Genomic DNA, 20,987 nt, shown 5'->3' on the forward strand with positions numbered 1-20,987 from the left:
CTATTTGAAATGTGTTTACACAGCGGGAAATGCAGAAGTAGGCCTATTTATTTATTTTTTAGCTATTATCAGCTTGTCAAAAATTGACAGATACTAACTTGAAACCACTGATCATGACAATGGGGTGAATCTCCTGGACAACAGTTGTGATTGGCCATTCCATATTGTCCATTTTACTTTGACCTGTCCTGTTTTTAGGATATGTTGTTTGTTAACAAGACAACACATTTTTTATTTGATGGACGCCATTTAGGTTAGGCTATTTGATCGGAGAAACCTGCATGATGTAAAAAGTGTCAGTCTCGTTACATTGTCATTTATTTTATCTCCAGCCTGTAGACTACAGAAAAGGCCACATACTCTTTCTACCATATCCAATATCTGCTACATGATTTATGTTAGATTATTTTTCTTTGACGGAAAGTTGGTGGAGCGCTGCAGCAATTAATTTCTCCAACAGCAGTCTAGAGAGGGGCTGTGAATGGACAAGCAACATATTTTGTGCCCCTGACTTTGAGAAAGTGGGCACTGTTTATCAGTGCCGACCTAACCTAAAAAGCCCATATGCCACTGGTTGAGGGAGATTGTCATTGTTTTTTGGGCATAATTATGTGAGGTTTTATGTGTTATTGTTGTGTGTCTTAGTCAGTTTAGCTCAGAAAAGGCCGCTCTCATCATTCTGCCGCCATAGGCAGCCGCCTAATCCAGCCAAATGAGCGGGCCAGCCATTCTTAGAGATATGCCGGTGGCCAACATGCATTTCTTTATGTCAGATGGCTACTGCATCTGGTATACGGATATACAGTTGAAGTCGGAAGTTTACATACACCTTAGCCAAATACATTTAAACTCAGTTTTTCACAATTCCTGACATTTAATCCTAGTAAAAATTCCCTGTCTTAGGTCAGTTAGGATCACCACTTTATTTTAAGAATGTGAAATGTCAGAATAATTAGTAGAGAGAATGGTTTATTTCTTTCATCACATTCCCAGTGTGTCAGAAGTTTACATACACTCAATTAGTATTTGGTAGCATTGTCTTTAAATTGTTTAACTTGGGTCAAACGTTTCGGGAAGCCTTCCACAAGCTTCCTACAATAAGTTGGGTGAATTTTGGTCCATTCCTCCTGACAGAACTGGTGTAACTGAGTCAGGTTTGTAGGCCTTCTTGCTCGCACACGCTTTTTCAGTTCTGCCCACAAATGTTCTATGGGATTGAGGTCAGGGCTTTGTGATGGCCACTCCAATACCTTGACTTTGTTGTCCTTAAGCCATTTTGCCACAACTTTGGAAGTATGCTTGGGGTCATTGTCTATTCGGAAGACCCATTTGCGACCAAGCTTTAACTTCCTGACTGAAGTCTTGAGATGTTGCTTCAATATATCCACATAATTTTCCTTTCTCATGATGCCATCTATTTTGTGAAGTGCACCATTCTCTCCTGCTGCAAAGCACCACCACAACATGATGCTGCCACCCCTGTGGTTCACGGTTGGAATACTGTTCTTCGGCTTGCAAGCCTCCCCCTTTTTCCTCCAAACATAACGATGGTCATTATGGCCAAACAGTTCTATTTTGGACCCCCCCAATCCATACACACATACGCACACACACACAAACAAAGGTGAGATGTGTGTTTAAGTGCACATTATCTCTGCCCTGCCTGCAGTTATTAGGATGTGTGTTTAGGTGTTTAATTACCTTTGAGGCCTTGGTAGACTACTTTGAATACACCATTTTTGGGTATTTGGGAATTTGTTAGGATCCCCACTGGCGGTTACAAAAGCACTAGCTACTCTTCCTTGGGTCCACACAAAACATGAGACATGACATAATACAGAACATTAATAGACAAGAACAGCTCAAGGACAGAACTACACACACATATATATATATGTTTTTACAAAAGGCCCACGTAGCCTACATATTAATACATACAGACAAACTATATCGGTCAAATAGGGGAGCGGCGCTGTGCCATGACACTTGAGCAATATGAGATGGAACAGAGTTCCGTGCAATAATGGCTCTATATAATAATGTACGCTTTCTTGAATTTGTTCTGAAGTTAGGGACTGTGAAAAGACCCCTCGTGGCAGGGCTGGCGGGGTAAGTGTGTGTGTAAGCTGACGATGCAAACAATTTGGGATTTTCAACATATTAATTAATGCATCTTAAACAGGTCTTTCCTTGCAGCACTCGACCACACAACTGGACAATAATCAAGATCAGACAAAACTAGAGCCTGCAGGACTTCCATTTATTAAAGTGGCCAGTGATTGGGACTCAATGTAGGCAGTAGCCTCTCTGAGTTAGTGATTGCTGTTTAACAATCTGATGGCCTTACACTTTCAAAACAACAAACTTTCCAAAACAACAAACCAAGCTCTCCCTCGTTCCGCGTGAATGGAATCAATAGAACGCTATCAAACATATGGAAACCACGTTGGACAATTATCTGAACCATAGATGGTGGGATCTAAACGTGAAAATAAGGGTCGGTATAAAGCAAAGTAGGAGTGCTGACCTAGGAGGCAAAACTGATTTTAGATCAGCACTTCTACTCTGAGATGCTTTATGAATACGGGCCCAGACAGACACACAAAAGGTGGGCTGCCAGACAGCTGTATTGTGCAATACCATAGCTTGCTGCTTTTTTCAACAACTTATTTTTTTATGTTCTTGAAAGCCTGTCTGAGAGCTGATCCTCCATATACTATCTCATAGGCCTAATGATAAAATACATAGAATTTCAATGGCCTAATGTGAATACTTATAAAAGATTAATAACAAGCAATCGATCACAAGGTATTTCATATTTCACACTGCATATATTTATGCTGAAGCCTATGTTCATTCAATGCAACGTCATAGCAGAGGTGACAGAGAAATGTCCACTGCTCAAATTTACATTCATAACATGCAAATCACTTTGGCTGTGTTTTTTACTTCATATTTTTTTATTTTGACCAATCAGATCAGCTCTTTTGCCAATAATTGGGTACAAGATCAGAATTGGGCTACCTGTGTAAACGCAACCACTGACATTCATGAGAAAAGTATACCAGGCTACTCACCAACGTAGTTATTGCAGGTAAACATGCGGCTATGTTATACAGTGGGGTAAAAAATGAAATCATTATTATATCTCGTCTGCAGTGGTTTTATTACAACTGTAGCTCTTAAAACGTATTTTCCATCTCATAGTAGTACAGGTGTGAGTTAAACCTACCTGTGGCATACAGGCATACAGGTAACTGCCAAAATAATGGAAACACTTGGAGTAAATGAGGGAGTGGTGTGGTTAATTACGGCAGTTAACATCAAATCACGCTTAGGTTCATGCATAAAAATGCTGGGCAGGCCATTATTTTGGCTACTGTGGCTATGCCCCAATGACTGTATATATTGTATGAATGGACTATGCCATCGACTAAGTGACAGCATTCATTCATATGTGAACACTCAATAGAGTACCATAGTATGAGTCATAATACCCATAAAACCTAGCAGTCAAACAGGGAAATGGTTCCAATCGTTTTTACACCATCTGTTTTTCCAATAGGGAATTTTTGAAACACTTAAAGGGGTGGGTTTTGTGTAGGCTTACGCTGGCGTGCCGTTTTGATAACCATGTAAATCGCTCTAGGACAAGGTGACTTTTATCAATATATTTTCCTGTATTTACCCACCGAAAAGGAAATGCTAATTAACTGCTAATGTGTTTATCATAAAAAACTATAAAATGCCATGATCTGGACGAAACTGCCGAATCGAAGCAAAGGTAAGAATCTCTGGATGAACTATCTAATATGAACTAAATGTAGTAATTAATAAATTGGTTACATTTCTTTAGCTGGACAATTCTGTGAACTGTCTTGTGCAAGTTTTTAATTGACACAAAACCTGTTAGCAAAGGTGTTAGCTAGAGATGACGTGCAGGAGCTGGCAGAGATTTGTAGTTTTGCATGTTTACTTTGATGCTAATTAGCATTTTCGAAGCTGAGAGTAAATATAGCCGAATATATTGACAAAAATCACCTTGTCCAAGAGAGATTTACATGGTTATCAAAACGTCACAGCAGGGTAAGCCTACACGAAACACAGCCCCCTTCTAAAATCCCCAATGGGAAAAACGAATAGTGGAAAAACGATTGGAACCATTTACGTTTTTGACTAGGTTTTATGGGTATTATGACACCTCCACTGTGGGTCTATGGGGCATTAAAGCCAAATGAAGTGGGTTAAGATTGCATCTCATGCAGACATAATATGCACAGTTTGAGCTACTCCAGGAAGTGACGTTTCAGGCTAGCTCAGTGATGCCCCCCCTCATTGAGTAACTCAAGTTGAAGGTCGACCGGGATACTGCAAGCTGCCATTAGCAACTAAATTATCCTTATCATTTCTTCCGTGTGTGATTTTAAAATAAGCGGTTCAAGGACATAGTGTATTAGGACATGGTGTATTAGAAGCAATTATTGGTACCATGATGGTCTTCAAATGTTTTATTTACACGGAGATTGACATTTTTCCATTCACTATAATGGGGGATGTTTTCTGGAAACAACACCTGCAGTACTGCGGTCAGCCTTGAACTTCCGTGGCTTCAATTAGAGGGGGCAGTCTTCCCCCTGCTATGCACAGATAGATGACAACACCCACATCCACAAAACACGAGTGGTCATTGAATGGTTTGAGGAGCATGAAAACAATGTAAACCATATGCCATGGCCGTCTCAAACCAATTGAACACTTATAGATTCTGGACAGTTGCCGTGTTCGAGCGGACACTTTCGTGAAGTCGGTGACCATCGTTGACCACCATCTTTCAAATAGTGATGGGGGAAAAAATAAATAGTTACCGTAATTTCCGGACTATTAAGCGCACCTGAATATAAGCCGCACCCACTGAATTTAAAAAATATATTATTTTGAACATAAATAAGCCGCACATGTCTATAAGCCGCAGGTGCCTACCGGTACATTGAAACAAATGAACTTTACACAGGCTTTAACGAAACAAGGCTTGTAACAAAAATAAATAGGCTTTAACGAAACACGGCTTGTAACAAAAATAAATAGGCTTTAACGAAACACGACTTGTAACAAAAAATAAAACATTTGCAGTAAGCTTTAGTTGTCTTTTTGCACTGAGTCAATTCTTCACGCTGCTGTTTCCAACGTCTTCATCGACTCATTAAGACCAAGCTCCCGTGCAGCAGCTCTATTTCCTTTTCCAACAGCCAGATCAATCGCCTTCAACTTGAAAGCTGCATCATATGCATTTCTCCGTGTCTTTGCCATGATGAGGGTGACAAAATGACTACCGTAATCAGAATGATGGGAAGTTTGAGAGTGCGATTTTATCTAAACAGTAAACAAAAAAGTTGTTTGACCTTAACCCGTTCGGCAATTTCATTGGTCTAATGAAAGCTTCATGCCGCCAGAAAACTGAGCACGTCACAGAATGTGTTTAAAAATCCATATATTAGCCACGTCATTGTTTAAGCCACGAGGTTCAAAGCCTGAGAAAAAAGTTGCGGCTTATAGTCCGGAATTTACGGTATATAATCGGGATATTATTTTTGACTATATCGTTTTAATACCACAATATTATTTTTGCATTAGTTGGCTGCACCAAAACAAGAATTGTTCCTTCATAGCTTGTTTCCCATCTTTTTAAAATAGGGAGGCAATTTGTTTACAGCACTTTTATTTCCATGACTTATCAAAATGAATGTCCTCATGCTCTCTTGTCCCTTTATAAAAGACATATGGTTAGCAATATGTTTGGGACATTGAATCACAATAAAATCACAGTATACATATAGAATCGCAATACATATCGTAACGGCACAAGTATTGTGATATTTTATCGTGAGGTCCTTGGCTATTTCCAGTCCTACTTTCAAAGTGTGTTGCATTATGAGGATAAAAATTGTCTGACCTTCGCCTTACATGTCAACTGCATGAACTTTACAAAAATCATGTGATCAAAGGTCATGAAGTATTGACTGCAAGTTTCTGCAGTAGCTCTTCAACTTCATCCTGCAGCCATCGCCTGCATTGTGTGCAGCTCTATTGTCAACCAATCATTAGTGGTTGTTTGACCCACACGAACGTGACCAAAGATGTGACTGAAACAGGAACCAACTTTGTCACAATTAGTGTATAGAGAATATTTACAAATTAACATGATTTGAGGCAGTCTCTCACCAACTGGGGGTTGGGGGGGGGGTGGTTGGAGGCACCGAGCCTTGCTGTTGAAAAACCACAGTGTCAGACTGTCACAGATGCACCTCCCCCAGTTGCTTTTGCCTTACCAGTCAAATGAACGCATCAACAAAATACCAAATTAAGGAATTTATCATGGAACAAAGGTATCGCATCCCCCCCGAAACAGTTCCAGACACTTGTAGAATCTATGCCAAGGTGCATTGAAGCTGTGGTGGCCCAATACCCTATTAAGGCGTTTCCTTTATTTTGGCGGCAGGTAGCCTAGTGGTTAGAGCGTTGGACTAGTAACCGAAAGGTTGCAAAATCGAATCCCCTAGCTGACAAGGTAAAAAAAAAAAATTGGTCATTCTGCTCCTGAACAAGGCAGTTAACCCTCTGTTCCTAGGCAGTCATTGAAAATAAGAATTTGTTCTTCACTGACTTGCCTAGTTAAAGGTTAAATAAAAAAATAACTGTAGTACAGTGATCATGTCACCGTTAGACACAGGGTGAGAGTCAGACAACTATTCTTCCTTGTAGATATAGGCTATATCGTGCAAATTAAAATGGTCTGTTCTAGGGAATGTGAACATTCAGCAACCCGTTAGAAACTCTTTTATAAAACAATTGATAATGAAGGAGGCTAACTGGTGACTGAGAAACAGCATCTGCTGCTCAAAACAGGTTAATTTCAAAACAACTTCAAGTCCAATTCATGAACTGCAGTTTGCACAGCTTCAAAAATAAGATATGGAAATGACAGGCACAGAACGAAGTTATCAAATGTTAGAACGGTTTAATCATACATAGTCACAATTCTGCTTCCCCCCAAAAAATGAGTATTTTTTCTTCATCTAACATCTGGAAATGTACATAAGGCCACCTGAAAATGTACATGACTTTGACAGTGTGACAAAACTCATATGTTCATATTTATATAATTGACAATATCTTACATTTCTTTCACTTACAAGGTAGTAGCTGTTCCAAAATACAGCCCTCTTCTGTACAAAAATAATTCTGTCATATCCTGTGAAGTTTTCCATGGTAGCAGAGAGGACCAGAAGCAGCCCCATTTTAAGTACAGAGCATTGGTGTTCCTTTAAACTGTCACATGTCAGAAAGACAATATCAACAGGAGATGTTATACAGCTCCGCATACAAAACAAGGCCAACCTTTTTCATAACAGATTAAAAACAAAAAACAAGTCAGATTGTGAAGCCATAAAAATAGTTTTAAAATAACGCTTGATCAAATAAAACTGTATACATTATATTTTAGGGGAAAGGAGTGATGAATATACACACATCAAAATGCACATTTTTGCAATTTTTTCCCCCCCCAAAGTGTAAAAGACATCCCATTTACAGCATCAACGTTTACAAATGTACAACTGTACAGACGAAATAAAAGCATCACTACCAATTTAGCAAGGCCTGTCAAACATCACAACTATAATTTTTTTTGTCAACTAATAAACTTACACTTATTAACTGCACATATACTACATGTATTCTACAATTATTCATATGAAGCAAAAAACAAAAGCCAATACTACTAGTATTACAGATGAGTTGTATAGCTTTTTAGACAGCCCCACTACCCAAATCGCTTGCATATTCAGACTGCAAAAATAATAAAAGATGAACGAAATTAAAACCACCTCTATGACGGTCTCACAAGCCTATAAACAAGGATCCTTTTCTCAGCTCATCCCGAAATCTATTCTCCGCTTTACACACCTGGAATGAGCCACTTAAAAATAATAAAGTCTTCCTACTGCTCTGAACTGCAGGTGGTGAGGGTGCCATCATTAGGCCAAAGCCCCCTACCCAAAAAGCAACAATTTAATATTTACTCATACATAAAGATGCTATACATTTTTGCTAAGCTACTTCTATGCAAGAGATGAATATTCAGTACATAAAGATACCTTTTCTAGGGCAGTGTTCATCTCAAACTACAAGACCGATAAGATGTCCCACATAACATGATAAAGAAAAGTCATTCCAAGTTATAAAAACCTGTCACAGCATGCCTATGCTTAACCTGCTCCCATCCATCCCTCCCACGGTCATTTCATGTAAATATTACAACCAGGTTAAACTTTCACTATATAACCCGACCTCATGCTTTGCTTCTGAAAGAGAATAAACGTCCGGCGTAGCCATTGAGTGGGCGGCAAAAACATTTTTTTTTGCATAAGACGGTATAGGTGGAGTATAGTGGAATCACTGCCTATGGATGCAACAGCGCATGTTTTCATTTCTCAAAGTACACCGTTTAGTAACGATGCCAGTCATCACCTGGAGCCGACTAATCAAATCAAGCCAACTGCAAGTTGTTCACCAACAGCGCGAGACGGAGAGTAGGCCTTACACCCCGGTCTGCGAAAAAAACAGAGGCAACAAAATCGAGACAATCACGAGCAGCCAACTGGATGACACAATCCCAAAAATGTAAGCACAGAGCTTTCCAAAGCAAAGTACTTTAGTTGGTCCAATACAGACCAATGGGTGACTAACTCATTGACACGAAAGACATAGTAACCGGTGGGAAAGATGGGTTTCATAATCTATCCATACTATGCAATGCTATAAGTAGAAATGGATCCATTAGCTGCTTTTGCACTGGGATCATGGTGTGGTAGTAGAAAGATAATTTTGTATATTATATTTAAACACCTGGCTTTTAATTAGAACAGCTGATAGTAAGTTTGGGTACAAAAACAAATGGAAAATTGTTTAAAAGGATCACTCAAATTTGGCCTTATAAAGTCACTTGCTGGTGTAATTGTAAGAATTGTACATTTTCAGCAAATGCGGTTCTCCTTTCTTTTTTTCCCCTACAGAGGGATTTACAAAGTAAAAAAACAAAAATGTACAAGATTATATACCAAAAACCAGCCAGTTATATCTATTACATCATAAACAATGGGGGCGGGTTGTGCTTTACCCGCAAGAGATTGCCTGCAAGACAGTCTGCACCCCCCCCACCGGCCACGTAGGGGACCAGCTCCGAGGATGGCATTAGAGTGTCAGGGTCACAGCATTTCTTAGGTGAAGTTGAATAATTTGGGGTAATTCCCCCAAAATGGGGGACACAAAGGGTGTGTCAAAGGTCAGCCCTGATGGAGCACCTCTTTACAACACTAGAAAAAAGGGGGTGGGGGCTCCTACTCTGCTCTTTAGTCAAGGGACACGAGAGGATAGGTCTACATGAGGCCGTTGGTGGGCCCGCCAATGGGCCCCAGGTCAGAGCCACTCTTCATGTAGTACTTCTCCAGCTTGGCCAGGATGTGCTTGCCGTAGGTATATTTGCGCAGGGTGGCGATGTGGGGCCGGATCTGGGATAGCAGAGAACAAAGATGAAATCATTAACATTTATAGTGGTACTGGCCAAATCAGGTTTAAAAGTTCTTGTTTTGATTTTAAAGAACTAAGCCGCCTGCCTCCCACTTAAACATTGTCCTTGAAAGATTCTAAAAGATTTATAAAAAAAAAAAAAAAAAAAAAAAAAAAAGGTGATAGGACAGCAAAAGTCAATCTCGCCAACATTCCACATAACAACACAGACTGGATACACACATTCTTATTAATGGAGTATTGTACATTGATCCTTCATTACAAATGTACATTTGTACGTGAAATTGTAATGTATTAATGGAGCAAATGTTTTTTTGTGTTAGGACTAAACCAACCGATGTGGCACTTTTAGGTCTGTTACAGATTTTAGGGAGGGAAAAGTCACCAATTACACACACACACACACACACACACACACCAATATATATTTTTTTTGTGGAATGAATATAAAAACCAAACTTATTGTGCTTAAAGAATCAGACACTATAAATGATGTGTAGTAAACTTGCGGTTTACACAATTAACACAAATACAAAACACTTGTTCAGTTTGACAAATCTAAGAAGGCTATCTATGTCAGTGGTTAAGAATGCAGAAGTGTTTGTGCTGAAGCACCACAAGCACACTAATAAACACGGGCTGAAGGAATTAAACTGTCTCAATCTGAAATGGCACAGTTCACAAATTCAACCTTTGCAGTGAAAAGCAGTTCGTAATGTCACCACTCGATGTCAGTGTCAACATTTGTATTGATTAGACTCACAAGTGCTTCACAAAAGGTACATAAAAATATACATAAATATATAAAAGCAACATGCAACAATTTTTTGAGTTACAGTTCACAAGGAACTCAGTCAATTTAAATAAATTAGGCTGTAATCTACAGATTTCAACTGACTGGGCAGGGGCGTAGCCATTAGCTGCTGCCTACTCTTCCTGGGGTCCAGCAAAATTAAAGCATTACAATACAGTGTGCCCTCATGCCTCTACTCCAGCAATACCACATATTTACAATACAAAATCCATGTATACGTGTCTGTAGTGTGTATGCTATCGTGTGTATGCATGTTGTGTGTTGCTTCAGTCCCCACTGTTACATAAGGTGCATTCAGATTTTTTTAAATCTAAATGTTACTGCTTGAATCAGTTACTTGATGTGGAATAGAGTTCCATGTAGTCATAGCTCTGTGTAGTACCGTGCGCCTGCCATTGCCTGTTCTAGACTTGGGGACTGTGAAGAGACCTCGTAGTATGTCTTGTGGGGTATGCATGGGTGTCTCGAGTTGTGCGCCAGTAGTGCAAACAGACAACATGTCAATACCTCTCACAAATACAAGTAGTGATGAAGTCAATCTCTCCTCCAAATTGAGCCAGGAGAGATTGACATGCATATTACTGTTGGCTCTCTGTATACATCAAAGGGCCAGCCGTGCTGCCCTGTTCTGAGCCAATTGCAATTTTGTAAGTCCGTTTTTGTGGCACCTGACCACACGACTTAACAGTAGTCTAGGTGCGACAAAACTAGGGCCTGCCATGTTAGTTCTGTTAACCTGTTGGGGATAGGGGGCAGTATTTGCACGGCCGGATAAAAAAAACGTACCCGATTTAATCTGGTTACCACTCCTGCCCAGTAACTAGAATATGCATACAATTATTGGCTTTGGATAGAAAACACCCTAAAGTTTCTAAAACTGTTTGAATGGTGTCTGTGAGTATAACAGAACTCATATGGCAGGCAAAAACCTGAGAAGATTCCATGCAGGAAGTGGCCTGTGACAAGTTCTTGTTCTCCTTGGCTCTGTTCATTGAAAAATGAGGATCTTTGCTGTAACGTGACATTTCCTACGGCTCCCATAGGCTCTCAGAACCCGGGAAAAAGCTGAATGATATCGAGGCAGCCCCTGGCTGAAAAACATTAGCGCGTTTGGATAGTGGCCGGTCAGAGTACTATGAGACTCAGGCTCGTGCACGAGGGGATCACATGCTTTTATTTTCTCTCTTTGAACGTAAAACACGCTTTCCCCTTTAGCGCTTTTTTACGAGAAAAATTGCATAAAAATTGATTTTAAAGAGCGGTTGACATGCTTCGAAGTACGGTAATGGAATATTTAGCATTTTTTTGTCACGAAATGCGTCGTTACACTTCGGATAGTGTCTTGAACGCACGAACAAAACGCCGCTATTTGGATATAACTATGGATTATTTTGAACCAAACCAACATTTGTTATTGAAGTAGAAGTCCTGGGAGTGCATTCTGACGAAGAACAGCAAAGGTAATACAATTTTTCTTATAGTAAATCGGAGTTGGTGAGTGCTAAACTTGCTGGGTGTCTAAATAGCTAGCCCTGTGATGCCGGGCTATCTACTCAGAATATTGCAAAATGTGCTTTCACCGAAAAGCTATTTTAAAATCGGACATAGCGAGTGCATAGAGAAGTTCGGTATCTATAATTCTTAAAATAATTGTTATGTTTTTTGTGAACGTTTATCGTGAGTAATTTAGCGAATTCCCCGGAAGTTTGCGGGGGGTATGCTAGTTCTGAACGTCACATGCTAATGTAAAAAGCTGGTTTTTGATATAAATATGAACTTGATTGAACAAAACATGCATGTATTGTATAACATAATGTCCTAGGTGTGTCATCTGATGAAGATCATCAAAGGTTAGTGCTGCATTTAGCTGTGGTTTGGGTTTATGTGACATTATATGCTAGCTTGAAAAATGGGTGTCTGATTATTTCTGGCTGGGTACTCTGCTGACATAATCTAATGTTTTGCTTTCGTTGTAAAGCCTTTTTGAAATCGGACAGTGTGGTTAGATTAACGAGAGTCTTGTCTTTAAAATGGTGTAAAATAGTCATATGTTTGAAAAATTGAAGTAATAGTATTTCTAAGGTATTTGAATAACGCGCCACAGGATTCCACTGGCTGTTACGTAGGTGGGACGATATATAGATATATAGATATATATATAGATATATAGATATAGAGATATAGATAGATATAGATATATTTTTAAATCAGGAGTAGGCAGCGCCATAAGTGAGCAAACGGAGACAACGGTGCTAACTAACTGTAGAGTAGATCAGGAGCTGCAGTACCACTTTTCTGCCACTAGGATTCCCAACATACTGTATGTGCTTCTCTCTGATACTTCTCTTCACACTCTCCCCCTTTTTCACAATCCCCATCTTATTAAAGGGATTTTCCACCTGATCCTTTTGTCCGGTGTGACATGGAACACTGCCTTATACAATGTATATTTATACAATATCTGCCCCGTTGTCTTAAAGGATCCATTAAAGGACTATGCCAGTTCTGGACTTTTTCTGGATCTATGTCAAGTAATGCAGGTGGAAGAAATGGCACAGCAGCCATTTTGGGAGGGGGTGTGGATGACCACACACCATAGCAGTCATCTTTTTGAGATTAGAGTGTGCTCCTAATCTCAGCTCGTACCTGTATAAAAAGACACCTGGGAGCCAGAAATCTTTCTAATTGAGAGGGGGTCAAATACTTATTTCCCTCATTAAAATGCAAATCAATTTAGAACATTTTTGACATGCATTTTTCTGGATATTTTTGTTGTTATTCCGTCTCTCACTGTTCAAATAAACCTACCATTAAAATTATAGACTGATCATTTCTTTGTCAGTCGGCAAACGTACAAAATCAGCAGGGGATCAAATACTTTTTTCCCCCTCACTATACTTACATACTATTGTTTGTACAGATGAACGTGGTACCTTCAGGCATTTGGAAATTGGTCCCAAGAATGAACCAGACTTGCGGAGGTCAAAAAAAAAAAAAAAAAGTCTGAGGTCTTGGCTGATTTCTTTTGATTTTCCCAATATGTCAGGCAAAGAGGCACTGAGTTTGAAGGTAGGCATTGAAATACATCCACAGGTACACCGCCAATTGACGTCAATTGGCTTTAGAAGCTTCTGATAATCTATTACATTTTCTGGAATTTTCCAAGCTGTTTAAAGGCACAGTCAACTTAGTGTATGTAAACTTCTGACCCACTGGAATTGTGAATTATAAGTGAAATAATCTGTAAACAATTGTTGGAAAAATTATTTGTGACATGCACAAAGTAGATGTCCTCATCGAGTTGCCAAAACTATAGTTTGTTAACAAGAAATTTGTGGAGTGGTTGAAAAACGAGTGTTTGCAAACTTCGACTTCAACTGTACAGCTATTCCCAGTCATGTGAAATCCATAGATTAGATTAAGCCCTAATGAATTTATTTCAATTGACTGGTTTCCTTATATGAACTGTAACTCAGTAAAATCGTTGCATGTTGCGTTTATATTTTTGTTCAGTGTAAAATACTTTTCACACCACATGGAAAGGAGACTGCTATGGGTAACAATTAGAATAACTAGAAATGCTGTACCAAAAGTACCACCAACCTTTGGTTTTATGGCAATACATGAACCTGGCCTAAATTAAACTGATCTGAATTAACAAACAATGGGAAACGTGGGGTGTACTCACGAGGAACCAAACAGGCCGAAACAGGGAGGGACTAACCTGAACTTCTCCAATGAGAAATAGCTGTTTATGTAGCAAAATTACCGTGAATTCACTAGATGGTATATGTCAACCCACCTTGTGCATGATGATTTTGCGCTGGGCGGGCTCGGCCATGTCGATCATCCTCTGCACCACGTAGTTGGCGTACTGATCCTTCATCATGGTGTAGAGGGCGCTGTGGGGGCCGTCCTTCTGGCAGCACACCTCGTCAATCAGTAGGGCCCGCTCGGCACGGGATGAGTGGATCACACACTTCTCCACCACGTTACTTAGGGAGAGACGTGGGCTCAGTTAAAAACAAACTATACGGGCCGGTGTCCTGAACACAGAGTCAGCCTAGTCCTTAATTAAAAAGCTAAAGGCTGAAACGTGACTACTTTCAGGAAACTAGGTGTATGTCGCACATCACAACTTTACAGGAAAGCCATTTGAACTTTTTTTTTTAATCAAAATTGATTTGTTGGCCGAAATGCCTTCTGGAACATGCGCACTTTCATGTGCCTTGATAACAAACGTGTATGCCATCTGTAAATATGAATAAAATTGTTCAAATACGAGCCTAGTTGGTCTAGCCACGGAAAAAAGGCAGCAACCTTTCCGCTAACCATGATTGGCTGAGATGAGTGTATACCGACACATGCAGTCACAGCCTAGCCTTTTGGGGGATTTAAGCAACATTTTGGCTTACATCATTCAAGAAGATGGGAATTTGCATTTCTATGAAACTGATTGGGATCAAATAGTCAGCATGCAGATGCAGCATGGACGCTGCACCAGTAAAATGTGAAGAATTATCATTCACGATTGACAGTGATGATAGCATATCATTTTTTATAAGGTAGGCCTAATTTTGTGTTTGAGGATTTTAAAAACAGAAAAATGTATTTGAGCCATGTGTAGGAATAGGCAGTTATATTTGGGTGATACATTGCAGGTAATGTATATTCTAAAATTGCATAGTTCAATAGGTTACATTTCGGTAACAACTTTAATAGAAAAATGACAATACAAATGAAATAAAATGCAATTCTGTCCTTAAATATATAGCACTAGATCACTGATTGAGATGCTCAGATAAAGTTAAAGACAAAGGCAAGAAAGCAGCAAATTTGGGCACGTGACTGGTACTGGAAAAGAGGACAATATGGATTAATGATTTTGCAGAAAGAGTTGAGGTAAGAACAGCTTTATATGCGACTTGTAACCTAGCCCAGCTTTCTTTTTTGTGAGTGAGAGAGAGATTAACTTGAGGTAGGATGAACGTCAATGTTCCATGGGGAAAATTGTCTTAGACACACAGTACTGCTGTATACAAAAGACAATCACCATAAATTGCACGTTACCCTTGTCATACACTTCTCATACAGCCCCATTCTTAACACTTCGCATATTCCCTTATTCTGTCAGTGGCGTACTAACACGGCACAGCTTTACTTATTGCTGTTTAGGTATTTGTTGGACATGGGAATAAAATAAATGCTTATACCTATTCAGCTTACATGTGGGGACCTTATAGCATCTGCCAGAATCTTTGTATTAGTTCTGAGTAGCTGATTGGCTGACGGTGGGACATGCTCGCATCTGCTCTGAGCACTGCTCACACTTGGCGATAAAATATATTCAATATGTTTGAAAATCATCAGGACGCCGTAAGTGCCCGGATCCAGCCATCAACCACAAATCGGGTAAGTGCTTACACTTTATGGGTTGTGGCATTAAGTTTTACGTCGGGTTTGCTCTGATTAGAAAAAAATACGTCGGGAGCTGATCGGAAGCCCGCAGATCGGGCTAAAAAAACCGTGTCATGTACGCCCGTCTTAACTCAATGGAGCATCTCCATTGAGAGTCCGGGCGAAAACCTTAATTGGAAAACCGCCCATGAACGTAATTCGTCTCACTCAGTGGAGACAAGGGTCACTTTAAAATTGGAGGTGGGCGTCATTGGAATGGCATAACTGGAAAGCACGTCTTCATGAGTCTCACTCTCACCAGCTTTAAAAAGAAAAAAGGGGTCGATTTGTGTTGCCTTACCTCGCAAATTTGTGCTGGCTCAGGAGGAGCACCTTCCCGCGGACCTCTGCCACGATCTTGCTCTTGTCTTCGGGTCTGCCGTGCTCCAGGACGTGCTGGATGACGTAGTTGCCGTACTGATCCTGCAGGGGGCGATGGAAGCAAAAGACAGTGTGGGATCACATTTCCCATTCACAACAAAAGGAAAATAGTAAATTTCACCATCTTGTAATATCATTTAGATAACCCACACTATGGATTCAATGACGTTCAGATAGTCAAGAGATTTTCCTTTGACATCTATAAAAGACACCCCATAGTAGCAATAGCCCTAATTATGTAGTGACAAAGGCACCTTAGTAGCAACCTAAGCAGAGAGCTCCTGTAAATATGTGACCAGTCTCAGGAAGCTGGGCCTATGTCGCACGTCATTACTTCACAGGATAGGCATTAGATGTTTTATTTTTTATCAAAATGCATGTGAACCCTCGTGTGCCTTAATAACAAACTTGTATTCCATCCATAAATACGAATATTTTCTTTAACTACAAGCCATGTTGGTTTAGCCATGGAAAAAAGACAAAACCTTCCCACTAGCTACGATTGGCTGAAGTAATGGATGGGCTGGACATGCCAGAAGATGAATTTGGATAGGTCTGCCATGTAGCATGCTTCTGTCTATAACATGAGCTGCTCAGTATGTGTTGACAGTCCTTTCTACTGCAGAGTTTTTGAAAGATATAACATTAGCCATCGAGAACTGAAAAATGTTGCTACTTTTCTCAACATTGACGGCCTGAATTTAGCAGGCGCTATCAACAGAACACAGTCAGTGAGAACCAGAGTGACTTGACAATGCTGGCCAAATAAGGTGTACCTACAACCAAAACAGCGTTAATTGGTTCCATTCTGCCGTGAAGCGTTCATCCATGTATACATGTAAGAGTCTAGCAACACTCAGATATTATACGTTTCTAATTTTGTCAGCAATTTTATTAATTGCAAGTTAAGGCATACTGTTAGCTAGCGAACGTTAAGCGTTTTATCTGTGTAGTAATAATATTAGAATCAGAAAACCATTTGCATTGCTAGTTATAGCCTAATGTTAGCTAGCTAACATTGAACCTAAACTCAGCAACAACAAAAAAAATAAACGTCCTCGCACTGTCAACTGCATAGCCCTCACCCTTCGAGCCAACAGGTCCCAGACGTGCTCAATGGGATTGAGATCCGGGTCCGTCGCTGGCAAAACACTGACATTCCTGTCTTGCAGGAAATCACGCACAGAACGAGCAGTATGGCTGGTGGCATTGTCATGCTGGAGGGTCATGTCAGGATGAGCCTGCAGGAAGGGTACCACATGAGAGAGGAGGATGTCTTCCCTGTAATACCCAACGTTGAGATTGCCTGCAATGACAACAAGCTCAGTCCGATGATGCTGTGACACACCGCCCCAGACCATGACAGACCCTCCACCTCACAAAAAAAAAAAAAAAAAAAAAAAAAAATAGATCCCGCTCCAGACTACAGGCCTCGGTGTAACGCTCATGCCGTCGACAATAAACGCGAATCCGACCATCACCCCTGGTGAGACAAAACCACGACTCGTCAGTGAAGAGCACTTTTTGCCAGTCCTGTCTGGTCCAGCGACGGTGGGTTTGTGCCCATAGGCAACGTTGTTGCCGGTGATGTCTGGTGAGAACCTGCCTTACAACAGGCCTACAAGCCCTCAGTCCAGCCTCTCTCAGCCTATTGCGAACACTGAGCACTGATGGAGGGATTGTGTGTTCCTGGTGTAACTCGGGCACTTGTGGCCATCCTGTACCTGTCCCGCAGGTGTGACGTTCGGATTTACAGATCCTGTGCAGGTGTTACACGTTCTCTGCCACTGCGAGGATGATCAGCTGTCCATCCTGTAGCTCTGTCTTGGGCATCTCACAGTACAGACATGGCAATTTATTGCCCTGGCCACATCTGCAGTCCTCATGCCTCCTTGCAGCATGCCTAAGGCACGTTCATGCAGATGAGCAGGGACCCTGGGCATCGTTCTTTTGGTGTTTTTCAGAGTCAGTAGAAAGGCCTCTTTAGTGTCCTAAATTTTCACAACAGTCACCTTAATTGCCTACCTGCTGTAAGCTGTTAGTGTCTTAACGACCGTTCCACAGGTGCATGTTCATTAATTGTTTATGGTTCATTGAACAAGCATGGGAAACAATGTTTAAACCCTTTACAATAAAGATAATTTACAAATTATCTTTGAAAGACAGTGTCCTGAAAAAGGGACTTTTTAGTTTAGTTGGTTCGCTGTGTTTGTATTGGTAGGGAGTTGGGATTATGCCTGTTCATTGTAGCTAGCTAGATTCCAGATGACCCATCAAGTTAGACAGGTGTGTATGGCCATTATTTTATTTCATTAACACGTGTACAATTTACACGTGTCGGGTAAGCGACATTAATATTATAAAATACTTGCATCTGGACACCTTGTTTTTTATATTGCTACTATGCAAGTAACCTTCTGTATCCTGTGCATGTGACAAATAAACCTTGATATAGGGTGTGTTTACCAGAGACTAATGAGGTAATGGGAAGAACATGACCTGCACCAAAGTCAGATTAGGATATAGGCCAAGAATGTATTTTTATCTGGAGTTTCCTTATTGTAGGCTACTACTTTTAGTCTTGAAATCTTTGGGTTTTTACTACTACTCACTCGGGTTTAGCACATGGCCTCATGTGAATCCTTAAAGATATGGCTGGGGCTAAAGCTTATGAGGGTGTGAAGGAGGCTGAATGGGTGCAGACGAAGAGCTCTCCAGTAGATGTACCAAAACACTCAAGGGCCATTTTTCTCAAAAGTGGGGTTACAAATGTATCAACTTTCAAAGCAGAATTACTTCCCCATTCTTCCTCAACTGTAGTGTATGATACCATTTCTAGCACTAAGTCTACTGTTATCAATAAAAATAAAAAATATATTTTTTACAATCAAATTTTGCTACATCGGACCGAATCCAGGTGATGGGCCACATACAGTGCACGCGGAAAGTATTCAGACTTTGACTTTTTCCACATTGTTACATTAAAGCCTTGTTCTAAAATTGATTAAATACAAAAAAAGGTACTCAATCTAAACACAATACCCCATAATGACAAAGCGAACACAGTTTTTAGAAATGCTTGGGACATTTATATGGGGCGGCAGGTAGCCTAGTGGTTAGAGTGTTGGGCCAGTGACAGAAAGGTTGCTAGATCGAATCCCAAGCTGACAAGGTAAAAATCTGATGTTCTGCAACTGAACATGCATTAACCCACTGTTTTTAGGCGGTCATTGTAAATAAGAATGTTCTTGACTGACTTGCCTGATTAAATAAAATAAAAATTACATTTTCTTTTTAATAAAAAAGAAATAAAAAATGTATTTACATAAGTATTCAGACCCTTTTACTTAGTACTAGCAGTTGTCCACATTTAATTACTGGTAAGTGTTAAATTGTATGTTTATCAGCCATTTTATTTATTATAATATTTCTGGTGGTTGTTTGCCAGAATGTGCAGATTGACTGGCAGGTCAACACTTTCTGACTTGGCTAGCTAATTGTTTTTGTTTGACTGATGCATCTGGACACGGTACAAGCTTTGTTTCACCTGCCTGCTAGTTCCTGACCTTTGAACAATTCAATTGAAGAGTCACCTGAAGCTTAAGAGGCATGGGAGATACAGTAAAAGGAATGCAGTACGGAGGCAGAGGGCTCATTGTGAGGATGACTGGCTACTACTCTAAACTGTGTATAGTGAGCTTCTGGGGCCCAGAGCTGCTGAGACATCACCCAAGTGGGTGCTACACATTGTGAAGGAGGAGAAGTCCAGTAACTACACAACTCCGGCTGGTTCCCTGAGTAGTCCTCAACACGATCGTCACCAGACTCTTCATCTATCATCTCCCTGACCATCTTCCTCTGATCAAGAGATGAACTGTCCCCCTCCATCTTTGGGAGGATGCACTCAGACTTGGCCTCTATTGGTTGATCCAACTAGTCTACTCATGATGTATTGCTTTTTTGTTTTTGACAAGCTTTGAGAATCTTATGAAAAGCACCATTGAAATGTTATCAAACTATTCAGTACCACAGCCGTCACCGCAGATTGCTGAAGGTCAAACAACAAAACGCTTCTGATTTGCATTAGACACAGGCCTATTCAGGTCCATGTGGAACCAGCAGCATATTTGCCCCTTCAGGGATAGGTGATAAGACAGTTATGGGTGTGGTTTTAAGGGGAAAATAACTTAATATACCTAAAGCTGTGCAGGAAAACGAACAAACTCACCTGACCAGATATCAATAGTGACTCGACAACATTTGACCACCTGAAATTAGTAGCATGCCTTATTATACTACAGCTGTCTCCATCCCACTTGTTTGATTTGAAGCAAATTACATGATTTGATTTAAACTTTGCCCAACCATTTTGCTTCATTGCTCAACATGGTCTGATGGACTTTAACCCTAAATTCCAAGAAACCACAGTCAAGTTCGAAACATATGGGACAATATGTCAATGTTGAGGGTCCAAATTGTGGTAAATTTTTTTTATAAAAACTCTTGACTTGGGGAGTCTTTCTAGCAAGTATTGACAATTAAAAATCAGAGAAGGCAGGCAGGAGAGAGGTGGGGGAAAAAAAGACAGAATCAGGAGGTCTGTGACCAGAGGGATTATCCAAACAGACCTGAGAAGCGGGGTGCTGCGAATCCTCTACGTGACAGGACAGAAATATTTATTCTAAACAAAGGAACAAGAAAAGGAGGAGGGAGGGAGGCGGCGGAAGAAGGAAGAGGCGTGCTCTGAGTT

At 40.3% G+C, this 20,987-nt stretch overlaps 1 protein-coding gene across 17 annotated transcripts in view; it reads right to left on the reverse strand.

Moving 5' to 3' along the window:
• Positions 1-6,995: 6,995 nt before the first annotated feature.
• LOC106607566 (pumilio homolog 2) overlaps positions 6,996-20,987 on the reverse strand; it is a 43,241-nt gene continuing 29,249 nt past the window's right edge. For all 17 annotated transcript variants that reach the window (XM_014204629.3, XM_014204623.3, XM_014204627.3 and 14 more), the window contains 3 exons: positions 16,158-16,279; positions 14,202-14,394; positions 6,996-9,566 (listed from right to left, as the gene is read on the reverse strand). In XM_014204629.3, coding sequence (XP_014060104.1) covers positions 9,435-9,566; positions 14,202-14,394; positions 16,158-16,279 — 447 coding nt within the window. In that variant the 3' untranslated portion in view covers positions 6,996-9,434. The remainder of the gene's footprint in view (positions 9,567-14,201; positions 14,395-16,157; positions 16,280-20,987) is intronic.

Source organism: Salmo salar, chromosome 06 (assembly GCF_965601325.2).
Source record: "Salmo salar chromosome 06, fSalSal1, whole genome shotgun sequence".
NCBI lineage: Eukaryota > Metazoa > Chordata > Actinopteri > Salmoniformes > Salmonidae > Salmo > Salmo salar.